A 24,198-nucleotide genomic window follows, 5' to 3' on the forward strand; every position below is an offset into this window, starting at 1 on the left:
CATCCTAGAATCGTGACCAATGAGCAGTGTGACTGACGACCTGAACCAAGATGGTGCCCATTCAGCTAATTCCAATAGCTGAGGATTGTTGTTTATGAAACATCCAAAAAACAAGATTCAGAACCATGTTGCTGTAAAATGTATTCAACCAAAGTGCAGCATCTCTTAATTGATAGACAATAAATTGTTCTTTTGGTTTTAATTAATTCATGTTCTCTAAATCAATGAAACTCTAGGACTCTTTAGGCTTTAAATAAAATGTATTCTCCAAGTTATATAGTTACACACTGCATAACTAAACAAAAGTCTATAAATAAAATCATTCAACAGTTTTCTTGATCAGAGGCAGGTGGCGTGTCCCTGCAACAGCGTGGGGTCCACCACGTTGTTTTGCAGGGGCAGATCCACAGAGAGATCGAGAGATGGAGGCTGCAGGCGCTGGCGGGGGGGGTGTCCCCCCAAGTGAGGGATAGGCAGCTCTGAGTGATGAGCAGGAAGGGGGGAGGAAAAGAAATAGGGATGGAGGAGGGCCTGCAGAAAGAGAATACAGGTGACATCAGCCAATCCACACTTGAGCCACACAAAGGTTAGGAAACATTTGACATATGCAACAGACCAAGAACTGATCTCTAACGACCTGGGAGATTTTGAAATGCTGAGCAGACCATTCTGATGGTTACTGGAACCTTGACCAGAGGCCCAGCTCTCTGAATGATACCGTACCATGGTGATGTTGTGCTGTTTCTTACACGACAGCAGCAGCTGTTCTGTCACCATGTAAAATCCTGGAGTGTATTAAAGCTGATGTGACCTGCTGAGGGTATGCCAGTGTAACGTCTACATAAGAGGAACACTAATCACATTCTAGATTTTGTTGCATCTCAGCTCTTGATCCAGCCTCTCAGATTTTGAATCCTCCATCTCCCATGATGCAACTGACGGGAGCGACTGAAATCTAACCAGAGGCCACTGCAGTTCCAGAATCCATACGTACCCGTCTGGCTGAGCAGCGCTGCTTAGACGAATACACCAAGAACTTGTAGAGTAGACTGATGGCCTGAGGGGGCGTGTCTGGGACAATCTCTTCTAATGGGATGGCTGGGTTCTCCTTGAACGTGATCTTATTGTAATCTGGTAACTCCACTATCTCCTGTAGCAACACAGACACACGTGTACACAGATGTTCATTATGACGTGAGTTCATCTGTACACAGCGCTAATATTTCACCGTGTTTAATTTGTCTTAAATCTAGTTAGGTATCTATGATTTGATTAGTCAACAAACTGATCTGAGATCTGTGTGTGCGTTACAGGCCAGGTATCCTGCGTCGGTGTTCCCAGGACTCTGAGGACACAGCAGAGCTGTTCGATGTCGTTCTCTCCGGGAAACAAAGGAGATGAGTTCAGCAGCTCCCCAAAGATGCAGCCCACCGCCCTGGCAAATGAACCGTGATCAGTGTCCACTTTATTAGGGACACCTGTGCAATCCGATTCAGTCCAATGTTTGTTATTGAGGTCACCTCCAGCTCCAGAGTTACTAGAATTAGACAGTGTTCCCAATACCCACCTTATCTTCTTCAAGGCAGGGTGCACTTAGGTTTTAGAATCGGCAATCAACCAGATTCATGTACACAGAAAAGCGTGGTTGAGTCGGGTATGGCATTCACCTCCTTCATTCAATATTTTTAGTGAGCTATAAAATAATTAACTTTACTGATGAGTATCTGGGTATTTAAGTCTCTCTGGCAGGTACAGTAGTTTAAAAAACACTAAGCAGTACTAAGTAGTTTGGTTATTGCAGTCTTCTCACCAAAGATCGACACCTTCGTCGTACTTTCTGGCTCCATACAGAAGTTCAGGAGCTCGGTACCACCTGCCCACACACACAAACAAACCAAGCCAAACTGTCTGTTCACATGGTTTAGGTCCAACAGACTCTGATGACTACTACCAGGTGGCCTGCCTTACCTGGTGGCCACCTGGTGGCTGTACAGTCTCTCTCCCTGCTCACTGAACAGTCTGGCCAGACCAAAGTCTGCGATCTTCAGATGACCTGAGGAGCTGATGAGGAGGTTTGCTGGCTTCAGGTCCTATATGCAGTCAGAGGGGGGAAACATGCACAACCAGTGGCCAACATAGCATGTGGCAAAATGAAGCACAACCAAACTCATTGTTGTATCTGAATAACTCACTCTGCCTTGGAATGCATCTCTAAAACAGTTGTGTTAAACAGCCTGTGATATTTAACAAATATCAAACTGAAACATGTTTTGCTGTACAACCAAACACATAAGTTAACTGAAGAAGTCCTCCTCAGTTGGTCACGTGCAGGTCTACTATGGTGGCCCGCAAGCGCATGTACCAAACATTGTGAACAAAGCTGCTCTGAATGGTCTCAGCAGAAGAGTCATCTCTACAGCATAACCTCGAAATCAGGACTCCTGTTTGTTTGACTCTTCTCTACTTCTAATTTTATTTTAATAAAAACAAATAGCTACATGGACAGAATCTTCTCACCCGGTGCATGATGTTGTTGTGATGCAAGAAAGTGACGCCCTTCAGCAGCATCATCATGTAACCTTTGACCTGAGCCGGGGTCAGAGTTTGCTCAGAGTTCCTGATGACCTCAGAGAGGTCAGACAGCATGAAATCAAACACCAAAACAAAGCCAGTGCCATGAGGAAAGACGTCTTTCAGCTTCACAACCTGAAGACAAGAAAAAGATATAAAGATGACCTCTGACCTCAGACCATTTGTAACTAAACCTAAATGGACTAATTATTTAGTAACTAGTTAGTTCAGCAACCCTTCTATATGTCTGTCACTTTGCGTTGTGTTTTTGTGCCGAATAACAAACAGGGGGACATGGTCTGGTTCCGTGAGAATGCTTATTTCTCAGTTGGCATAAAGCACTGGTCTTCAGGCTGTTAACTTCCTCTCAAAATAAAACTTCCCCTACACTTCTTATGTGCATGTCCATATAACTGACAGTTTTCTGGACACATACCAACAAAATCATGTATTTTGGCAGAACAAAACAGTCTGGTCATTTATAGTAAGTAGTGTGTTTTTTTGTCTCTCGGGAGACAGTTGGTGTGTCGCACTTCCTGAATACTTTCCCCACCACGACTGGCAGTGTTCCCCAACTCCAAACAGCACCTCTCTCTCTCTCTCTCTCTCTCTTTCTCGAAGAGAGAGAGAGCGCCCTCAAGCTGACAACAAGTGGAATTAACATTAAATTCAGTTACATGTGCTCTGTCCAGGAAATGACATCCTGTCAGCAGCATCTCTCTTCTGTACACACACACACACACACACACACACACACACACACACACACACACACACACACACACTACCCGGATTCAGACCTCTAGCATGCAGAGCTTGTCAGATAGGTTCACTCAGGCTTACAACCCTATCCAGCCTCTGGTACTCACACACTGGTTGTCCTCGATCTCCTGCAGGGCCTTGATTTCCCTCAAAGCCTGGTTGGGGATGCCATCCTCCAGCTTCCTCAGAGCCACTTTCTTTAGAGCCACAGTCTCCCCTGTCTGACAGACAGTCATCATCATCACACTTTTATTATTACTGGTAAACCTGAATCCAATGCAGATTAACGGCTGTAGTAAACAGTGTGGATAAGCAGTGTTTACCGAGTTCAACAGTTCTAGAATAGTTTGGTTTCGTCAGTCCGCTTTAGATTCCTTTATATTACAGCTTTCATTTGGGCCCTTGTATGTGTGTTGCATAAAGTATCACAGCAGTACACCCATAAATAGGTCACAAACTAGCCCAGGGCTGGCTATAATGCTAACTACATGCTAACGGTTAATTGTACCATATCTTCGTCTGTGTTTGATGTACATGAACAACACTTATATAGTGCTGTAGCCCTGACTCTGTTGTTTAATTTGATGTTAAATATGTATATAGTCATATAGTCAGCCATTTGAACCCCAAGGCACTGGCTGACCAAGGAAAAAAAGTACTTTTTTATTTTTTTTCAGAGCTCTGAATATTGTTTTATAGTAGTAGTTATAGGTGATAAGCAAACTGTAGGAAATTGTGTTATTGATTAAATGCCGGCAGTTGTTCAGTTAAACTAAAGTGTTTGTGTGTATTGTTTCCCTCTCCTACTTGAAAAGAGCGCTAGTACAGTATGTAACTGAGTGTAATATTATAGTCCAACACACTGAGGAGGTCTTTCCTGAATGCCAACAAAGAGGTGTCGTCTACACACAGGAAGGTAAGTAAATAGATTGTTTTTTGTTGAGCCAAGAATAGAAAATATATTGTTGAAGGCTTAACAAGAGTTTGAAATTTCCATCTGCATTTCAGATCTCCTAGAAGTTGAGTCATCGAGGATCCTGAACTAGCTGATTGCTCAGACATGACAGGACATGTAAGAGTCACACCTTGTTGCAAGTAGTTATATTTAGATTTAATCAATTACAGTTTCACCATCTATCCTTGTTGCGGTGTTTTAGATTAGCAAACAAAATGTACTATGCTGACACAAAAAATGGTTTTAAAAACCATGAAGCTACAGTAGCTGTAATTATTGATTTTTGCATTCTTTGTTTTGTTGTGATCCTCAGGTCTGACTGTTCTTCAAGATTAAAATGAGCCATCTTCTCCAGGTCAACAGACACATTGTGTGTCTCAACAACAAGCAATCAACGAGTGTGGAACAAGTTATACATATTTATTTAGCCTCATACAAGACTTCGTTACAGAAAACCAGTCAGGTCTGTTTATCTGCCATAAAAGAAGCTGGTGGTGCTGCTGTCTTAGATTGTTACTGTGCTGTTACACTTTAGGTAAAGAGTAGGTAGAGAAATGTTCATGCTGTGCTGTGTGTATTTTGTGAAACAAATATGAGTATGTTTTTTGTGATTTTCAACTAAAACATATTTAACACTAGTACAACTTAAATTTTAACTGAATATTAAGGGACGTGTACTGGAAAAATACAAATTTACCTATTTTTAAATCTAGTGTTTACTTATGATTAAACACATAAACACACCGTTATGTTATGCAGGTATCAATGTTATCTCTCCGTACCCTACATATTCACAGTTACCAATGTAACAGAGTAATCACAATGCTATATGTAGATATTGCCTAGTCAAAACTAATATTAAAGATATCTATGACATATATGAGATATCCAAAAAATGATAAATGACTTTTAAGATATCTTTAAAATGTGGCAAATTATAGACATTTGTAATTGTAATTGTGAGAAGTCGAAATTGAATTACGTATTTCCAGAATTCCAGTTTCAATTATAGTTTTGACTAATCAGATATGTGTAATGTGAATTCTGACTATCTCATATATGTTAAATTCGCTTGCCATATTACCTCGACGTGTTTGGCCTTGAATACGATGCCATGGGCTCCTTCTCCGATCCGGCCCAGAATACTATACTGCTCCATGTACCAAGGTTCACATGTGAAACGTAATGTTTATTTACGGACTTCATATATACGGTGCATCTATATGCAGTTACTGTATATTGCTTGGCCTAGAATGAAATATTGTTTACTTTGAAACCAATGAACGCCTAACGGCCAATGTTACCTTGGTAACCGGCTAGCTGGGTTAGCTGGGAAATTTCAGATAAACCTTTCAATTCAGCAAAAACTGTGCGCCCTGGTTAAACTGCTGCCGGTGACACTATTCATGTATCCAACACGCACAGGAAACGCACGTCCTATCTAAAGTGCCTCCTTTTCCGTTTGTCGTATGGTTTTAAAGAAGCTTTTATGGATAACGAGCAGCAGCAACAACAAAAGCGATGACGCTCATACGTCATACGTCACAAACGCGAAGGTTAAACTGGCCCAGGAGAGAGAGAGAGCATAGAGTCAGTTTACGTGTAACGTGTTTATGTAACACAACAAAGACGATGGGATGCAAGACGAAACAATACAGATGACAACAGATAAAACGTAAAAACAAAAATGACGAGTGGTAAAATGTAACAACAAAGATGGCAATTTTAAAAGAATTTTGTAATGCTATTATTTTGAAATCCGGAAACACCGTGTCGTCGACGTGCACTCCGGTAGCGTGTCGTTATTGGTAGGCAAACGGAACCCACAATTGCTGCTGGATGGTTTGTGCGTCGACACTGAGTGACAAACGTTAAAGTGAACATCCGTCGGACAGTAGTTGACTTTATATCTGCTGGACTTTCTCTGTGCCATAGTCAGAAGCTGTAAAGATGTCTCCACCTGCTAATGCTAGCGTCAACCAGAAGATTCTGCAGTATGAAGGCTTCATCAACGAAGTTCTGATGAGAGATTTAGGGTAAGAGACACGGAAAATGGACCCTTTTTGGATTTTGGTGCTTTTATTTCACCGGAGCTTTGGAACGTGTTTTACTTTCTCTAGAAAGCCTCATGTTTACTTTCCATCTTCAAAATCCAATTTAACCGGAACACGTTGGTACGGACATGCACGTGACGTGGTTATATGCACAAGAGATGATGTTTCATTTCAGGGGGACTAACCCAAAGCCATTTGGGGTTTTGTTTTGCAGAAGGGTGTTGGAGCAGAGAGATACTGTTTATGAGAAGATCGCTGAGTACTTACAGCTGAAGAACACCATCCAGAGTCTGCAGGTACACAAGGAAAATGCAATGAAATATGGCAAAAGAGAACAGAGGTAAATATGTTAAGGTTTACAGGAAAAATGACCCGACATCACCACTGCTTTCGTAGTTCACCTGGGATATAGGGCGATCCTGCGTTAATCTGATGTCTTGGTTTTGTGCAGGGCTTCTCAGGTCTTGTCGCCCGCTGATGACATGGGGCCTCATGTACGAAGGGTACGCAAGCACGAATTTAGGCCTGCGGTTAGATGTGTCAAAAACTACGTGAAGTAGAGATGTGCGCAGATCTACTGTAGCTCTGTTTTGCATTAGCAAATCGGTGCAAAAATATATTCTACTGATCTGTTAGAGGATCGAACAGAGGATCCATTAGAATCTGGTAGAGGTGCCCGTTCCTGATCCGCGACACAGCGAAAAGGCGCACAACCAGCTGTTGACCCGAGGGGTCCAGCCACGGGGGCATCCAGAGGGAGCTGCAGACCGGTCGGGTAGTGGACCCTGAGCCCAACCGAGCCGAACTACGCCAGCTGTGTGGGACGCGATCATCAATATGTCAGCAAGGAATCAAGTTTCCATACAACAACATTAACGTACAAATAATCTGTGATGCACAAATGCAGCTAGTCAGCAACACTGTAGCGAGGTGCCTGGTTTAATGATGATTCGTTCATTTTAATGAACAGCATGGTTGAGATCAGGTTTGAAGCTGGTACCAGATCAGTGGCTTCTTGGTCAGTAAATAATTTAACAGCCCAAATATTAATTCTGTTGTGCAAAGAACCTGTGCTTCCACCAAATCATCCTGTCTTCAGACTTCCTATTAGTTGCTGAACACAGTGTCAGAATTAGAACATCTTCTCCTTCACCTCTGCCTGTTTTAGTGACGCTTTAGTGTTAAACTTCGCTTCACGTCCACTTTTATGTCAGACCACTTTTATTTTTTTATTTCCGCTCCTGCCCAGCTACTGCGCAGATGCAGCCCGTGTTTAAATGAATTAACATTTATATATATTATTATTATTATAACATTTATATGATCACCTGCGCACATTTCTACTTGAGTGGGATGTACGGAAAGGAAAGGAAAAATGCATTTTCCTGGATTTGAACTTAGGTCAAGTTTAGTAGGAAATCTACACAAGTCTTTGTACATGGGGCCCTGGATGCATCAGATGTGTTTAGTCAGCTGTAGCTAGAATATACCAGACACTCCTTGTCTGTCATGGTGTCTTCTAGCTTGTGACTCAACACACGGGTCCACCAGGCTGGGCAGGAGTCTTTGAGGGCCATGGCAGAGTGCTGTGCTCTAAAAATACTTGTCCTCCTGCAGAACTCTGACTCTCGGCTGTTGAAGACCGATGTGGATCTTGGCTGTCACTTCTACATACAGGCTGAAGTGTAAGATACTGATCAAGCCCTCGGTCACCATTGGTATTGATCCATTACAGAGCATAAAACTGCAGCATGTTAACGCTCTCAGATCTGTGCTCAGTCATGTTCCAGTTGTGTTATTTGGGAATATCTGCTTTGACTTAAACAAGGTTTTTCTGCCAATGTTCCACTGACTATTGTGTTTCTGTCAGCGAGGACTCATCCAGGGTCTTTGTGGCAGTCGGTTATGGCTTCTTTGTGGAGATGACCCACACTGAAGCTCTAAGGTTCATTGATAAGAAGACAAGTCAGCTCACAGCGTCAGTTCACAACTTCATTTAGCTACAGGTCAATGTTTCAGACACACAGGTGATGTTAACCTCACTATCCTTGTGTTTCAGCTTTACAGAGCAGCTCACTAAAGACTCTGCCAAAATAAAAGCCAACATCCGCATGGTGCTGGAGGTCAGTGGTCAGAGGTCACGGCAATGTTTTTTTATGTTTTGCCTATTTTCCAGATTGTTTTTAACGGTTCACCTTCGTATTTCTATTATTTTTCCATGTTTAAGAGGCATACATTCTACAACACAGTTTACTTATATACTTGCAAGGACATGTTTTATTTATGGTGACAATTTAATATAAACGTGTATATGTACAAATTACCATTATCAATAATGTACCTAGACCTGCGGTTCCCAGTATCTAGTCTAGCGTTAACTGTGCTGAGTCAGAGTTTTACCAGCAGTGTATGATGTATTCATGCCCTTGGCTGGAGTCCTGATCTCGGACCGGTTCCACTTCCAACTTGCTGTAAACGGAACCTCATTTACGTCGACTCTCTGTAAGTGATAAAAGTCTTATTACCTGCTGTCCTTTTCATCCTTAGGGTCTAAGGGAGCTGCAGGGACTAACAGATCTGCCAGATGCCACAAGAAGAGAAGTGTTCTAGGCTTTTACAGATGTATGTCATCATAGTTTTTAAAAACAGTTGCTTATATTGGCAGGTTGTTGAGAAATGACAAGGACATTGAGTGGGACAAAGACAAAAGCCTCCAGCCACTGAGCTTAAGGAGAGGAGGCTGTTGTAGCAGTACATTGATGAGCTTGATGGACACCTCATACTTTAATATCTGTTTGTGTTTGTGTTTGTGAATAAAGTATAAAGAGATGTAATGTGACAAATATGCCTGTACTCATGAAATCACAAATGCTCAGCTTTTTGGCACCCATGTCTGGTCAACAACATGTACCCCGTCACCATGGAAACAAGATGCTAAATAAAGAAATGAATAGGCCAATGTGAATTTTTTTTCACAATGTGCCCTCTCTGGCAGTTTAACAAGCAGCATGTATTAGGCTGAATGCTGTATTGTGATAGACAGTTTTGCTTTTACAAGAGGAGTATATTAGAAATATATATACTCTTACTCTACAGACTCACATACATACACTGTACATACACTACAACAACAGCAAGGATACTGCGCAGAACCCTCAAGCTCCCTGGTCTCTGGTAGAGGACCCGAGCTGGGAAAGCGGACGAGGAGGGAGTTAGTTATACATACAGCAAACTCGATGAGGTTGTGGAGAACCACCCTTGAAGCCAATGGGAAGCCACTTGCCCAAGTGTCCATCAAATGTGGCATATACCAAGGAGATGCACTGTCCCCACTGCTGTTCTGCATAGGTCTGAACCCCCTCAGTCAAATAATAAACAAGACTGGCTATGGATACCGACTCCGTAACGGGGCCACCATAAGTCGCCTCCTCTACATGGATGACATCAAGCTGTACGCCAAGAGTGAGACATCTATGGGGTGCCAAATGTAAAAGGAGCACCTATAACTAGTTTTCTCACATTTAACTAAATGACACAACATGTTTTCTCACATTTAGTTAAATGTGCAAAAGTCTAAATGTAAATGTTAAATGTTAAATGTAAATGTTAAATGTAAATGTTAAATGCTAAATGTTAAATGTAAATGTTAAATGTTAAATGTAAATGTTAAATGCTAAATGTTAAATGTAAATGTTAAATGTAAATGTTAAATGTTGGCCGAGTGTAAAACTGAATATTCATGAATGGGCAAGTAGACTCCATCCCTACCCTCAAACAGCGCTGGTCTCAGATCAGAGACGCGAACTCAATCACCTCGAACAGTGCGCGCAAACCCCGCCCACATCTGATCTGGAAACTTTTGTTTTTAGCCTGGACGTAACTTCGGCTAGCTAGTATAGTTAGCCAACTAATTCTCCACCGGCGCCACAGAAATATTCTTTTTAAACCTACTTGACTCCTCATTAATGGTGTTTACGACAGAACGGCAGTTTGAAGCGGAGCCTCAGCCCGCACACCTGCCGTTACAGCCCGTTCAATCTCCCCCAACGGGAGGGAGTCGGAGCTGGCGGCTATGATGGCTTCGACTTCAGGCTTCTCTCCAGTATTTTCGTGCACCGATCCAGAGTGATGCGGAGCTATGCGTACTGTTTGAGGTGTTTGAGTCCGCGTCACTGATCTTAGACCAGCGCTGTTTGAGGGTAGGGATGGAGTCTACTTGCCCATTCATGAATATTCAGTTTTAACATTTAGATTTAACATTTAACATTTACATTTAACATTTAACATTTACATTTAACATTTAACATTTAACATTTAACATTTAACATTTATATTTAACATTTAGCATTTAGATTTAACATTTAACATTTACATTTATATTTAACATTTAACATTTAACATTTACATTTAACATTTATATTTAACATTTAACATTTAACATTTAACATTTACATTTAACATTTAACATTTAACATTTACATTTAACATTTAACATTTAACATTTATATTTAACATTTAGCATTTAGATTTAACATTTAACATTTACATTTATATTTAACAATTACATTTAGACTTTTGCACATTTAACTAAATGTGAGAAAACATGTTGTGTCATTTAGTTAAATGTGAGAAAACTAGTTATAGGTTCTACTTTTACATTTGGCACCCCATAGACATCGACTCACTGATCCACACCACCAGGATCTACAGCTCGGACATCGGGATGTCATTCGGGCTTAAGAAATGTGGGAGGATAGTGACAAAGAGAGGCAAGGTAATCCACACAGAAGGGGTCTCACTCCCAGAAGGAACAATAGCAGACATTGTGGACAACTACAAGTACCTTGGAATACCACAGGCAAACGGCAACCTTGAACAGGCAACAAGGAATGCGGCAACAGCCAAATACCTCCAACGAGTAAGGCAAGTCCTAAGAAGCCAGCTCAATGGCAAGAACAAATCCCAGGCAATAACCAGCTACGCCCTGCCAGTGATCAGATACTGTACCCTGCAGGCTTGAAAGGGCTGGGCTGAAGGACAGCACAGAGGCACTCATCCTGGCTGCACAGGAGCAGGCCCTGAGCACCAGAGCCATAGAAGCCCAAATCTACCACACCAGACATTGTGGTGGTGGACAAAGAACAGAGGAAAGCCGTGGTGGTGGATGTGGCAATACCAAGCGATGGCAACATCAGGAAAAAGGAACATGAGAAACTAGAGAAATACCAAGGGCTCAGAGAAGAACTGGAGAAGGCTTGGAAGGTGAAGGCCACAGTGGTGCCTGTGGTGATCGGAGCACTGGGGGCAGTGACCCCCAAACTGGAGGAGTGGCTACGACAGATCCCTGGAAAAACATCCGACATCTCAGTCCAGAAAACTGCAGTCCTAGGAACAGCAAGGATACTGCGCAGAACCCTCAAGCTCCCTGGCCTCTGGTAGAGGACCCGAGCTTGGAAAGTGGATGAGACCACCTGCGTAGGGTGAGAAGGGAGTTAATTATACATACACATACACCTATGCATTATTATACATAATCTCATAATACTCAATAATAGCCATAATAATAGCCACGATGTACAACATCACAACTTCCCTAATCACACATTAATTAAATTGATAGTAATAAGTATCAGTAATACTTATAGTAATACAGTTAGGTTTAGAAAGCCTGTTTATCAGCTCAGGTGTTGAGTCCCACTACAAGGTTAGTAAAGCTGTAGCTTAACATTATTCACCCAAAGGGTGAGGCAGACGTTGGGGCATGAACAATGCCACTTGTGGAAGCCAGGGTGATGTGAGGGGCTCGGCCACTACGCCCATCCAGCAAGCAGAGGAAGGAATCCCAGCAGCCAGGGAGCCCACACACCTTCAGTTCCAGGAGGCAGGTGTCACGACCCAAACCGCCCACACAGAGCCCCCCACAGACTGCAGCAGCCACAGAGACAGCACCCAAGGTCAGAGTGGGCCACCGTGGGTCAACGCTGTCCGCCCCATGAGAACCAGGGGCAAACACTCCCCCCGGTGGGAGGGTCGGCCTGAAAGAGTGGAGCCCGAGGACCCACGGTCCGTAGGGAGCCCGCCAGGAGATGCCCCCGCGCCCAGAGTGGGACCCACCCCCAGTCCACCACCCAACACAAGCGGAGCGGGGCCGACCCACTGGCCCGACCATGTTCCCTGGCACCACACCGGGCCCGCAGCACAAGGCCAGCAATAGGTGGGGGTCAGCAGAAAAGAGACCACCCAGGCAGACGATCAACGTACCCCGGGCGGAAAACCGGACCCCCCACACTCCAACCGCACCACATGCACACACACACACACACACACACACACACACACACACACACACACACACACACACACACATGCACACGCACGCCCATACACACACACACACACAAATGTGAAATATTTTACATGGATTCAGTATGTGAGAAACTGAATCAGTGCAACTAGACAAATGTAAATGCTGTACTTAAGTACAAAGACGATGATGCTTGAGTAATTTATAAAACTTTCCATCATGTGTCTCCCAAACAGTCTGTTAAAATTTAAAGCTGATAGTTTGTTATACAGCGGCTTATGGCACACAAACGGCTCTAATTAGCAGTTGTTCCACCACTCATCTATGATGTGGCAGAAAACATCTGCCATTCAGGACATTAGAAAGATTCCAGACTTCACTTCAACTTTGACATTTTGTTGCTAGAAATCTGGTGTTTTGCTGTTTTGTGTTCTCAGCAGGGGTTCTATCAGGAACTCTGGAAGTGCAGTGGTTTTGTATATTTTAGAGCATGGGCTCAGTTCGTGGAGTAACCAGCGGTACCAGTACCACAGCTTTCCTACGTTCTACCCCGGATGTTGCGTCGAAATACACCGTTACTTTGAAATTATAAACGGAAGTCGGTGGGTTTAAATGGAGCCGTATTGGCAGTGCAAAAGTCTGGGGAGGTGTTTGTGTGAACAGGAAGAAAAGCAAAAAACTAGAGATGGCGAAATCGAAGCCTCATGAATCACTGAGCAACTATGACACAGTTGGTCTGAAATCGACACATTGCTCGACACCATTTGACACAGTCAGAACAACGACATCTGCTGGTTGTGTGTGAGAACTGCATCAGAGCAGACTGACCATCAAACCCTCGCTGAGACGTGGTTGTTCAGGATCACAGTCCATGTTTTATTGTCAAATAAAAGTTATTCAATCAAAGGTGTGTAATTGTTTTTTCTTTGTGGATAATACTATAACAGTAGCCTTAATATGGTGAATACTTCTGATAGTCCGATGTTATTAGAGCTGCATTTGGTGCTTCTGCAACTCTGTTTATTACTACATTGAGGAGACATGTTTGTCATTTAGTTAAATCAAAGACTTTTATTTTATTTTTCCACAGAACAATACTTTAATCACATTGTCGCCACCTCTCCAGCTTTGGAGAAGAACCGTTTGCATAGCACTGATGTCTGACTAATAAAGATATTTTTATTGGAATTGCGACTTGTCAAAATGTAGTTTTAGTCTTTACTTACATTTTGAACTTGTCATAAATACATTACAGATATCCGTAATGTGAAAATTGCCGATCTTAAAGATCGTGTATCATCTTTATAGATCATCTACGGTCCGCTTGCCACGTTTATAAAGCTCTGACATATTGCAACAACCAGTCCGTTCAAACTGCAGATAAGGCGCTCGGCAGTCACGTGACGCATCGACGCCTCTCACTCTCATTGGTCACGTGATTCGGGACGCGCTCGAGATTCTGCTTGACAACACTTCCGCTTCAAGAGATTGACGCTGAGTCGAGTGGGAGGTCTCGAGTTGGACATCTCTACAAAAAACAAGCCGAAGTGTTGAATTCGCCGTTTATCGCCTCCGTGGAAGTTTGTGACTGCTTAAGGAATATTAACCACCGGGTGGACTTTACTCCTACTTTTCTACAGTGGACGGCTGACTGTGAACTATAGCGCTTCAGTCCGCGGGGGCTGTCATAGCAGCAGGCTAGGCTAGGTGTTGTGGCACTAGGCTAACAGCTTTAGCTTTCAGAAAACAAATGGTGAAGCCTTTTAACAACCAAAACAAAAACAAAACTAACGCGCTAAGTCAAATAACTACTAGAGGACCTACAACCTAGATAAAAACGGGTTTACCACCAAAACCACGTTAGCCGTGCTAATTGGCCAGCTAGTTAGCATGATTAGCGCCTGTCAACGCGTCTCGCAGAACACCAGGAATAACGCGTAACTAGCGTCCTGCTGCTAATTGCTAGCAGTGGGACAATGCGCAGGGGCGTATAATTAGCATCAAGTGACGCGCAACTGAGCAGAGTCTGTAGTTTCTGAAACATTTAAGTGTTTGACGCTTTGTTTTGATGGAGATGAACGTGCTGCAGCTCGCTGTGTCGTTAGCATGGAGGCAGCGGAGCCTGGCAGCAGCACTTCGGAGAGGTTACATAACGCCTGCGGGTCGGGAGAGAAGCTGCTGAACGCTTGATGCTCAGCCCGGCTTTGACGGCCGCCACCTACCCCGCCTTTCTAAAAACAGCCGGACGGACAACCGCAGGTCTGATCCCAGGGGAAACCCAAGCCGGAACAGTTCGCTGAAGATGGACTCGAACCCGCTGATAAACGGTAGGCTGCTTCGCGTGCGTGCGTGGTGCTGAGGTGCTGCTCTGTTGTGTCCTGGTAGAACCTGTAGCAGCGCAAAGGCCCGGTTCCGCTCACAGCCGTGTTTGACACAATTGGGTCTGTATAACGTGTAACGGTTGCGAATGTAGAAAGTGACACGTTTGTAAGTTTAACCAGGTTTGAAAAGTACAGTTACTCCTTTCTTAACTTTAACATTTATGTCTTTTTGAAACTGTCCACATGTGGACTAAACTTGTGACTGATGCAGAATACGCCAGTGGCTTTAGGGCAGGGGTGTCCAAACTCGGTCCTTGAGGGCCGCTGTCCTGCTGCTTTTCCAACTCTTCCTGCCCCAGCTAATACCGATCACTTTGAACAAGTGTTTAATCAATTGGAAGCTAACTGACACACCTGAACGAGGTAATCAGCAGGGGGAATTGGAAAACGCTTAGGACGGTGGCTCTCAAGGATTGGAACAGGACTGGAACTGGTCAACGCTGCTCTGGTCTGCATCTCTTCTGGCCCCCTCCTCAGGTTCATTGAAAGCTTGGGGCCACAATACGAATCAGCTTATTGTACCACAAACACCTGCTTATTAATGATACTGAGAAACCCTGCATATGCCTTTCAGCCCAAACACTGGGCACAGAGGTGACGTAGCTGTAGGTGCTACTTTGCATATAAGTTAAGGATGTGAAGGTTTTGTTCATCACTGGAGCCAAACTCTTGGTTGTTGTACCTGATGATGATGATGGTGCTGACACCAGCATCCAGTCTAATAACAGCCGTGATGCTGACTGTTATCATAGTGACATTGTCAGGTTAGTGATTCCATATGCACATGTTGTCATGGCAACACTGACGCACACTGATGTGAGTGTTTTCTGTGGATTCATTAATGGGAGAAATTATTAGATTTATATTCATCAATTAAATATTTTACAAATCAAGGATTTAGTTGTAGCTTCAAGCTTACAACCCAACCCTGCTCTGAACCTGGAAGTACCTGAGGAACCATCTGACCATTAGGATTTAAAAGCTTTTTATGTCCACATCTACTTTATTTTCAAAGTAACTTTATAAATTGCAGTTGCCAGAGTGTGAGGTTTGACAAATTATATCATGTGGGTCCGTGTGCATGCACGTGGTCAAAGATAAATCTGCTGTGTATTAAGACACGTTTAAGCAGCCTGCAGAGTGAGTCTGACTGAGGAAGCCTTAGAGACAGACATCCCAGTTCTTGAGCCAAACAAATGACACTTGTCTTTAAGCTGTTGTTAATGTTTGAGTTACAGGACGTTCATTTGTCAGCTTTGCCATGCTGCCACCACCCCTTAGGTCTGATGATGATGATAATGTAAAAATTCGATCAAGCTCTTCAGACAACACTGAGGCCACTATCTTACATTCTAAAGGGAACGGTCTGGAGTCCTATGTGTGAAAGTCTTGGTCATGGATGTTGAGGATGGTTTTACTTGCTCTTCCTTTCTTCTTGCCAACAAATACTGTGAAAAGGCCAAAATAGGGTTTATGCTGTGCTTGGTTATGAAGCATACCAGCCAGTTTGTGATCAGTGAACAGCTTCACAGATTCGTAATGATGGAGCAGCTATGCAGTTACAAAAGACACGTGGTCTTTACAGAGTTGGATGTTGTAGCACCTACTAGATGATCACCTCCTGTTACAGATACCACCATCACTGAAGGAGACACGAAGTCACGAAGAAAACCAATGATTAGCACTTTAATAAAATGGTGTGAGTCGATAAAAATCAGATAACTTTTATCCAGAATTAACTTATCCCAGGAGTAAAGCAGCAGTAACAAACCCAAGGTTTCACCAGTGGCTTTAACCTTTTAATCAGTGTTCAGTGAATAGATTTAGTGGTTGGTGTGTGATGTCTCCGAATGACGACCACGTGTTTGTGTTGAACGGCCCTTGAGCAGCAGCGGTATGAGCTATAGAACAAAACGCCGTCACTGAGAGTCTTCACGCCTCCCTGTGTCTGTCTGTCTGTCTCTCTCTCTACTGCCCACTCTCTTTCCCCCTTAGTTACAATTGAGAAAAGGTCTCACCATGGTGATGGTTTCCAAGGTGATTGATGGGTTGGTTATGCAACAGGTCAGCCAATTTGTAATGAGGCTTATTTACATCTCTCTCCAATTTTTATGTTGACCATCTCAGGAGACCTCTTCATCCTTTCACCTCCCGTGTTTCTGTCTCATCATCAATCAGTCTAATCAGGTTCCTACGAGACCGAAGATGGTTTTAGGTTTTATTTAAAATTAAGCTCCTGCTCCTGACAAATGATCAGTGACATTTGTTGGCGCTTCTTCAGATGAGTTGCGTCCACACCTGGACAGAGAGCAAGGGTGTGGCTGCTGACATGACAACCCCAGGTTTAATGCGAAAGCATCAGAATCTCAAAATTTATATCATGAATGTTGAGCCATGTTTAATTTCCCAAGTAACAGCAACAGTTGTAGTTTTCCTTCGCAGATTATTGAATTACTGTAACTGTCATGTTGGATTATTAAAACCTTTGAGTTATTTAGATAAATATTGGGGCTTTGTGTCCAACCCCACAGCCATGGACCCGTCCATTACACTGTGGCAGTTCTTGCTGCACCTGCTGGAGGACCAGCGCCAGCGTCACCTGATCTCCTGGACAGGTGAGGACGGTGAGTTCAAGCTGCTGGACGCAGAGGAGGTGGCCCGATTGTGGGGGCTCCGCAAAAACAAACACAACATGAACTACGACAAGCTGAGCCGGGCGCTGAGATACTACTACGACAAGGTACTTCACCCAGACACACATCTGTATATTATAAATAATCTAATTTTGTAAAAGGAACATTATTAAAGTTCTTGTCGCAGATAAAACAATGTTTCAGCAGTTTATTGTTATATTAACAGAACATCATAAAGAAGGTGAGTGGCCAGAAGTTCGTCTACAAGTTTGTCAGTCAGGCCGACCCGTCACTCGAGGGAGCATGCAATGGGGAGGACGGTCAGCGAAGAGAAGGCGTTGATGCAAACAGCCATTCAAAAGGCCACGCTGGGGCAGCGTCCAGCTGTCCGTCAAAAGCTCTACAGCAGGTGGGTACTGTGGGCATCCTCATATGTGAAGACTGTTTTAGTGTGAAATAGAGCTAATAGACGTTTGTGTTGACCCTGCAGCGCTCGCCACCCAGCAGCTCTCAGAAAAGCTCCAGAAATGACTACATGAAGTCCGGCCTCTACTCCACCTTCACCATCCAGTCGCTGCAGGCATCCCCCAACCCACGGCCGGTCAAAACAGAGCTGCTGCTTCACCAGGATGCTGCACCGAAGGGTGAGCGGACGCCCAGAGAGGTGAGAGACGCGGCAGCAGTTCGGATCTGGTGGAACCAACATCGGCTATTCCGGCTGTGAACGTGTTGTCAGGGCGTCTTAGCTACTATAGATCTTGATGTAAACTGGTTCTCTTCTTTCTTTTTCTCAGAGGTGTGTTTTGTCAGAGTCTAAATCTTCTCCGCCAATAGCCGTTGACTCTGCCCTTCAGGTGATCGTCACTCAGCCGTCTCCATGTCAGACTCCAGCTCTCAGTCCTCAGATGGCCACCAATACTACGAGCCAGTCACAGGTTGTTGCCAAGACAAAACATAAGCATTCAGTAATAAAAATTAGTTTAAGAAAACAGGAAGCGGTTATTAGAGGATGTGAAGTGTTTGACCCTCACAAAGCACAGACAACATGCGGGACCCCATCACGTTCCCTGTAGCCACTGCATCTGCTCATGCTTTATGTCTTGAAGATGTTGAACCTTTTCTTCCTTTTCTTTCCCAGAATCCTCCTGTGCCTCCTCTCAATGACCCGCCACAGATTTATCTCACCGGTGCTGGGGATCCCTCCTCACTCGCCTCCCTCATTCCTGTGGGTCCCGTTGGGGGTTCTGTGAATCCTGTCTCTTCATCCCAGTCATTAATGAGCACCCAGCTTCATCATGACAACTGTGGGGGAGTTCCCAGTCTTCCTCACCCAACTCCTCCGTCACCTGTCTTTGTCATCATCAACCCTCCACCCCCCCAGCAGCAGCCGGCGGCCGTGGCAGCTGTCCGTCCTGTGGCGTCTGCTCCTCCCCTTGCCCGCCCCCCCCCTCCTCCTCCTATCGTTATCAAGGAGGAGAACTTGCCGTCAGAGGAAGAGCTGCTTGAGATGGTGTCAATGGAGGAGAAGCCAGTGGAGGAGGTGAGTTAAATTGTGGTTCTGAAACACAGAGGTTTACGTCTATTCAGACTTTGATACGTGTCCGCTGACGGCTGGGACTTAGACGAGACTTAACGTGGAAATGAGATATGGAACATTTCCTTTGGGACAATAATGCTGTGAATCAGGATGAAGGTGATGTTAAGTCAGAGGTATAGCTGCTTTAGCGATGAAGAAACCATCAAGCAATGGAGGAGAAAGCCAACTCTGTAACAGCTGAACCTGCCGTCGGTCAAAGGGGGCATGTCAGGAAATGCTAATTTAGTTTTTTCATCCCTCTCTGAGGTTCCTCAGCTGATCTGTGGTTCAAGAGAACCGGACATGCCCCTCACCATTGTTGAAAAATCGGCTGCTCCCTGTGTAGAGCCTGAGGTCAGAGGTCAGCGGGCTGCAGGGGAGGCAGAGGTCAAGGACACAGTAAAAGGTGACATGTTGTTTTATCGTATTCCAGACCTCTGCTTTTCTGTAGGACAGCTACAATGTCTTTCTCTCTGTTCTTCAGACTCATCCATCCCTCCGTCGGTAACCTGCCCCTCAGATTCTGCTGTTCCTCCCAGACCAAAAAAGCCGAGAGGCCTGGAGCTGCCATCGTCGCCGTCCCTCCCCCCCGGCCTCTCTCTGGATAAGGTCAGTTTTATCAAGTGATCACTGTACAAGTCTGTCCTCTGACATCACATCCTTGTTCCTTCTCTGCAGGTGAATGCAGCTGTTAACAGTTTACTGGCTCCTGGATCAGGCACCAACACACTGACACCGACTGTCATCACCTCCCACTCTCTGGTAAATGCACAGCTCTTAAGTGTCACTCGGCTCTGCAGGCGACCGATGAAGAACCTTTTTAGATTTGAAAGCAGTAGTGGCTTCACACAGAATATTATCATCTTTGCTGTGATCAACTACAACGTACATGTACATTGTCAGTCCCAGAGGCCTTTGTGTGCAGTGATGGAACAAGAGCTGAGCTGAGGCATTTGTCTTTCTCTGCAGACTCCGGTCCTGTTGACTCCCAGTCCTCTTCCTTCCACCATCCACTTCTGGAGCACACTCAGTCCCATTGCTCCTCGCTCCCCAGCTAAACTCTCCTTCCAGGTAACGCACGTGCCTCTGACTGCACAGGAATATCTGCTGTCATAGATTTGTTAAGTGTCGCTGTGGGAGTGACTGGGAGAAGTGTTGAGTTGGTCGACACGGGCACTAAAATGGAATAGCAATTTATTCTCTTCATTCACTTGGCTCAGTACAGCAGGTTGTCACAAGGTGGGTTCACAAATGGAGCTTCAATGGTTCCATTCATTGGTCAAACCTGCAATAATATTTAGGTTTCCAGCTTGTGTGTGGCGTCTGGTCTCCGACCATGACCGCTTCCCTCCAGGATGGAACCGGGCAACGTCATGTCGAGATTTCTGCAGAAGCTGACCGCCACAGGTCCCACATTATTGACATGGTACCATCATCTCCTGCTTCTACCCACTGTGAAAACGTATTTGCATCAAATGGTTCCCTGTGGTTCTAGTACATGTAGTTCACTGCACGTCCCTGAGTGTGACCCTGGTTCTAGCCCAGTCTGAGCCTCCAAGCCACTGCCGCCTTCTGGCTTGTTTGATTTAAGACCGACCCATTTTAAAGGTTCTGCTCACACTGTTTAAGCAACGCCCTGCCCCACCTCCTTCTGAAGCAAATGAAAACTACACATTTACATTTCTTCCACTGGCTGCTTGTATGTGACCGATCTGAGATCAGCAGTTGTTGAGGAGTAGGTGATAAACATTCCTGAGTCTCATGTCTCAGTCCTTAACGTAAACATTTACTTTGTTTTAAGCAGAACTGTAGTGACGTTAACTTCCGGGTACATTTCTCTCTCTTTCCCCCAGTTTCCCAGCAATGGCAGTAACCAAATCCATATCCCAGCTCTGAGCGTCGACGGACTCTCCACCCCTGTGGTTCTGTCCCCCGGCCCGCAGAAACCATGACGCACTGCCGAATTATAGAGCTTCTCACTGGGCTCAGAACTTACCTGATGGTTCCTTTGCCTCCTTCCAAAACTGGATTTGTTCCAAAGTGTTCTGCTAACAGCTGGAACCATGACTTGCCATCTGACTGGTTGGACCAGTGAGAGAGGCAAACCTGGCAGAACTGCTCCGGTGCCTATGGAAAGGGTGGATTCTCCTCCTCCTTTAGTGGTTGAATATGACATCGACTACATATGTGTTTTGTTCTTTCTGGAGAAGGTCTGTTTGAGCTGGTAACTTAAATAACAGCTTCTCTTTGGGCACCTAGAGAAACTGGAATCAACATTTTACTGAAGTTTTAGGTGAAAACATTGATTTAAAATCCCAACTGGTCATTTTTCTGTTTGTTGGTTCATCTTAACATGAACAGGAAGTATGATGATTGGACCTATAAACAGAGTCTCAGCGTCTAGTCTGTTCCATGATGAGCCCTTGGTGCTGGCTTATTCCAGTTTGCATCGCTGATGCTGAGTGACTTGTCTTTGCTTGTTTCATTGAGTCCCAGCTGCTGGATTTCCACAGGTCCAGCTTTAAAGCACTTCTGCATGGCCTGTCATTGAACCGACGAGCCCAGCCACATTACTGCTACATTAAAGCATCTGTGCCACAGAGTGGATATTTTTGTCGTTATGTGGCAGCACAAGGAAGCTCCAGGACAATGGACTCTGTGTTTATTTAGTTGTAGATTTTGATTTTATTCCTGATGTGCAGTCAATAACTTTGTTCTTCTGCAAAACTGCCGTAGTGTCGGCACACCGTTCCAGTGATGTTCATTCTGTCGCCAGTGAAAGTTGGATTTTGTTAAGCGCCTCAAATCTTTTTTCCGCTGACACAGGCCACAGCTGTCCTAACAGCCTTTCTTACACTTTGGCTAAGTTTAGACTGAGCCAGGGAAGGACCAAGTGTTTCGACCTGGGAGAGAACATCTGCTTCAAAAAGCAAAAACAATGAAAGTGCTGCACATTTTTAAAAAAATCCAAAGTGAGGGTGAATTTTGCCCATTGTTTCCACTAAAACAAAGACTGTTGTAGTTCGATGCTTGCTGTGCTCTGGTTGCCACGGTTACCTGACCTGACTGTTGCTGCTGCTGCTGCTGCTGCTTGTGATGATGCTGTTCATGTGTTTGTACTTGTGTGATGATGAGAATGCTGAGGCTTGTGTTGTTAGCGTCTTCACACACACACACACACACACACACACACACACACACACACACACACCTCAGACTTCATGCTGTTCTATAGTGCGTGCGTTTGTGCGCTGACTCGGGTGAAAAGGAACCAAGTGTGTTTATTGGCCTAGAAATATATATTCACTTTTTATATGTTCAGTATATTTCCTTTCAGGCAAATATTTAAACTTGTAAACATGAGGGTTTTTTTTGTTTTGTTTTTTTAACTTTTCCCGTCAGAGGTCGCCACAGCAAATGATTCGCCTGATTGTTACTGGCAAGTTTTTATGCTAGATGCCCTTTCTGACAAAACCCAAGTCACTGGCACCATGAGCGCAGCGCCATGAGCGCAGCTCATGTGTTGGACTGTTCTCTCCTTTTACAGCATGATTCTATTTTTCTATCAGAGCTGATGCGTTTCTATTGTGTCGCGTTTTAAAAAGCCTTAAAGATTCCAGCCGCAGCAGAAGGAAGATGCGTCTTCATTTAAAATAAGCCATTTCTAACTGAGAGCTGACGAACGTCCGACTGTTTCACCAGCAGAACAGAAGAATGTTTTTTTTTTTGATCAGTGTTGGGTTCTTGGTCCTACACTATGGACGGCCACAATCTGCAACATGTTTAACATGTCAGCTGAAGCCTCGTTTCACTGCTGTTTTCACTTTTGCGAGACATTCTGTTGGAGTTTCCTATCTGATGCTGCTGCTCTGGTCGTCACGGTTCTGACATCTTGTAGTGAATCATTGACTCTGAGCTTTTTCTGGTTCAGTCTTGGTTCTGATTGTGACGTTCCAGCTTTTATAAATACACTGGAGTAGAATTGTTATCAGACAAGACCGTGGAGAAAGATTAGTAACTGGTCATTGTTTGGTCTGGGTTCTGTTGATTTGCATGCTCCAGTCTGGACAATTTCTTTTGACCCTTTTTGCAGCATTGTGAAATTGGATCCTAAGCTCTGGAAGCAGATGATTGACACGTCTCCTCTGGACCTTCTTGTAATTAGATCAGCAGGTTGATGTGGACCAGTTTCTGTACATAGTACCTGTGATTCTGGAGCTGGACGTGCAACGGCCCGGCTCACGTGTCAGTGTCATAATGTGTTGCTTCTGTGGCCTGTCGTCGCTGTCAGATTGTGCTCGGCGCCGCCTCTCCTTGGCTTTGATTGGCCAGGGGCTTTATTGATAAGGGGAGGAGCCTGCTTTTATTTTTCTGAGACAGTAGAAATGTTTCGATGTATACTGGGAAAGAACAATAACTATTTTTTATGCTTTCTGTCTGTGTAAATGTTTTCTACAAATACTCACTGGGAAAAGGTAATAAAACTATTTTGTTCGGATTATTCTGCCTCAACTTTGTCTGTTTCATAAATTAATCATGAAATGCTTCGCTGTTACTGTATCATTATTAGTCTAAACGGATATGTATGAGGATATAATCATGTTGCAGATTTTTTAATATTTTATTGTTAATTCTACTGTAACATTGAATTCCATCCAAACCATATGACCTACTGGTTCAAAACCTGCTCCATAAGGTGCGTCTATATCTCTTCTCTCTCTCATTAGGGCACAACCAATCTTACAACCAATAAACCAATACAATATAAAATTCTTCATAGAACACATTATACAGGACAAAGGATGTTCCAAATGGGTCTCACAAACGTGAATATTTCCCCTTATTGTACAGATACGACAGCAGATAGATTCCTACATGCATTCTGGTCTTGTTCACCTGTGCAGCAATTTTGGCAAGGAGTATGCGAACACGTGTCAACCTGATTTAAGCTGTCCAATCCCA

The 24,198-nt window shown here is 44.1% G+C and overlaps 3 protein-coding genes across 9 annotated transcripts; 2 read left to right on the forward strand and 1 right to left on the reverse strand.

Moving 5' to 3' along the window:
* Positions 1-124: 124 nt before the first annotated feature.
* cdk20 (cyclin-dependent kinase 20) lies at positions 125-5,791 on the reverse strand. 2 transcript variants are annotated; one of them, XM_029156872.3, is made up of 8 exons: positions 5,373-5,786; positions 3,441-3,554; positions 2,518-2,706; positions 1,969-2,090; positions 1,811-1,873; positions 1,312-1,435; positions 995-1,150; positions 125-531 (listed from the first exon to the last, which is right to left on the reverse strand). In XM_029156872.3, exons 1-8 carry the CDS (start codon positions 5,445-5,447, stop codon positions 340-342), a joined length of 1,035 nt encoding a protein of 344 aa, XP_029012705.1. In that variant the 5' UTR covers positions 5,448-5,786; the 3' UTR covers positions 125-339. The 2 variants fall into 2 exon arrangements, with proteins under 2 accessions (XP_029012705.1, XP_055366503.1); XM_055510528.1 differs by lacking the exon at positions 2,518-2,706 and having other exon boundaries at positions 5,373-5,791.
* uxt (ubiquitously-expressed, prefoldin-like chaperone) lies at positions 3,636-9,301 on the forward strand. 6 transcript variants are annotated; one of them, XR_008695208.1, is made up of 8 exons: positions 3,636-4,249; positions 4,342-4,405; positions 4,602-4,751; positions 6,224-6,324; positions 6,557-6,682; positions 6,794-6,845; positions 7,960-8,320; positions 8,402-8,442. XR_008695208.1 is itself a non-coding variant. In XM_055510538.1 (8 exons), the coding sequence occupies exons 2-8, from the start codon at positions 6,239-6,241 to the stop codon at positions 8,950-8,952; spliced, it is 567 nt and encodes a 188-aa protein (XP_055366513.1). In that variant the 5' UTR covers positions 5,823-5,963; positions 6,224-6,238; the 3' UTR covers positions 8,953-9,301. The 6 variants fall into 6 exon arrangements, 5 of the variants coding, with proteins under 5 accessions (XP_055366513.1, XP_055366512.1, XP_055366514.1 ...); XM_055510538.1 differs by lacking the exons at positions 3,636-4,249; positions 4,342-4,405; positions 4,602-4,751 and adding exons at positions 5,823-5,963; positions 8,890-9,301 and having other exon boundaries at positions 7,960-8,027; positions 8,213-8,320; positions 8,402-8,465; XM_055510537.1 differs by lacking the exons at positions 3,636-4,249; positions 4,342-4,405; positions 4,602-4,751 and adding exons at positions 5,989-6,134; positions 8,890-9,301 and having other exon boundaries at positions 7,960-8,027; positions 8,213-8,320; positions 8,402-8,465.
* Positions 9,302-14,110: 4,809 nt separating this feature from the next.
* Positions 14,111-23,737, forward strand: elk1 (ETS transcription factor ELK1). Its single transcript, XM_029156647.3, has 11 exons — positions 14,111-14,973; positions 17,559-17,767; positions 17,887-18,069; positions 18,151-18,324; positions 18,455-18,595; positions 18,799-19,200; positions 19,504-19,642; positions 19,721-19,845; positions 19,915-19,998; positions 20,206-20,307; positions 21,090-23,737. Exons 1-11 carry the CDS (start codon positions 14,949-14,951, stop codon positions 21,186-21,188), a joined length of 1,683 nt encoding a protein of 560 aa, XP_029012480.1. The 5' UTR covers positions 14,111-14,948; the 3' UTR covers positions 21,189-23,737.
* The last annotated feature ends 461 nt before the right edge of the window (positions 23,738-24,198 follow it).

The sequence above is a fragment of the Betta splendens genome, chromosome 7 (genome assembly GCF_900634795.4).
Source record: "Betta splendens chromosome 7, fBetSpl5.4, whole genome shotgun sequence".
In the NCBI taxonomy this organism is placed as follows: domain Eukaryota; kingdom Metazoa; phylum Chordata; class Actinopteri; order Anabantiformes; family Osphronemidae; genus Betta; species Betta splendens.

Excerpts from the sequence above, each read along its gene's own strand:
- cdk20 (XM_029156872.3), bottom strand. The coding sequence starts at position 5,447 with ATGGAGCAGTATAGTATTCTGGGCCGGATCGGAGAAGGAGCCCATGGC. Across the intron at positions 2,707-3,440 it reads AGATCGAGGACAACCAGTGT|GTTGTGAAGCTGAAAGACGT; the intron begins GTGAGTACCAGA and ends TCTTGTCTTCAG. Across the intron at positions 1,436-1,810 it reads GACGAAGGTGTCGATCTTTG|GGCGGTGGGCTGCATCTTTG; the intron begins GTGAGAAGACTG and ends TTCATTTGCCAG.
- uxt (XM_055510536.1), top strand. Across the intron at positions 6,683-6,793 it reads TATGGCAAAAGAGAACAGAG|GGCTTCTCAGGTCTTGTCGC; the intron begins GTAAATATGTTA and ends GGTTTTGTGCAG. Across the intron at positions 8,466-8,889 it reads ACATCCGCATGGTGCTGGAG|GGTCTAAGGGAGCTGCAGGG; the intron begins GTCAGTGGTCAG and ends TTTCATCCTTAG.
- elk1 (XM_029156647.3), top strand. The coding sequence starts at position 14,949 with ATGGACTCGAACCCGCTGATAAACG. Across the intron at positions 14,974-17,558 it reads CTCGAACCCGCTGATAAACG|CCATGGACCCGTCCATTACA; the intron begins GTAGGCTGCTTC and ends CCAACCCCACAG. Across the intron at positions 19,201-19,503 it reads AGGAGAAGCCAGTGGAGGAG|GTTCCTCAGCTGATCTGTGG; the intron begins GTGAGTTAAATT and ends TCCCTCTCTGAG.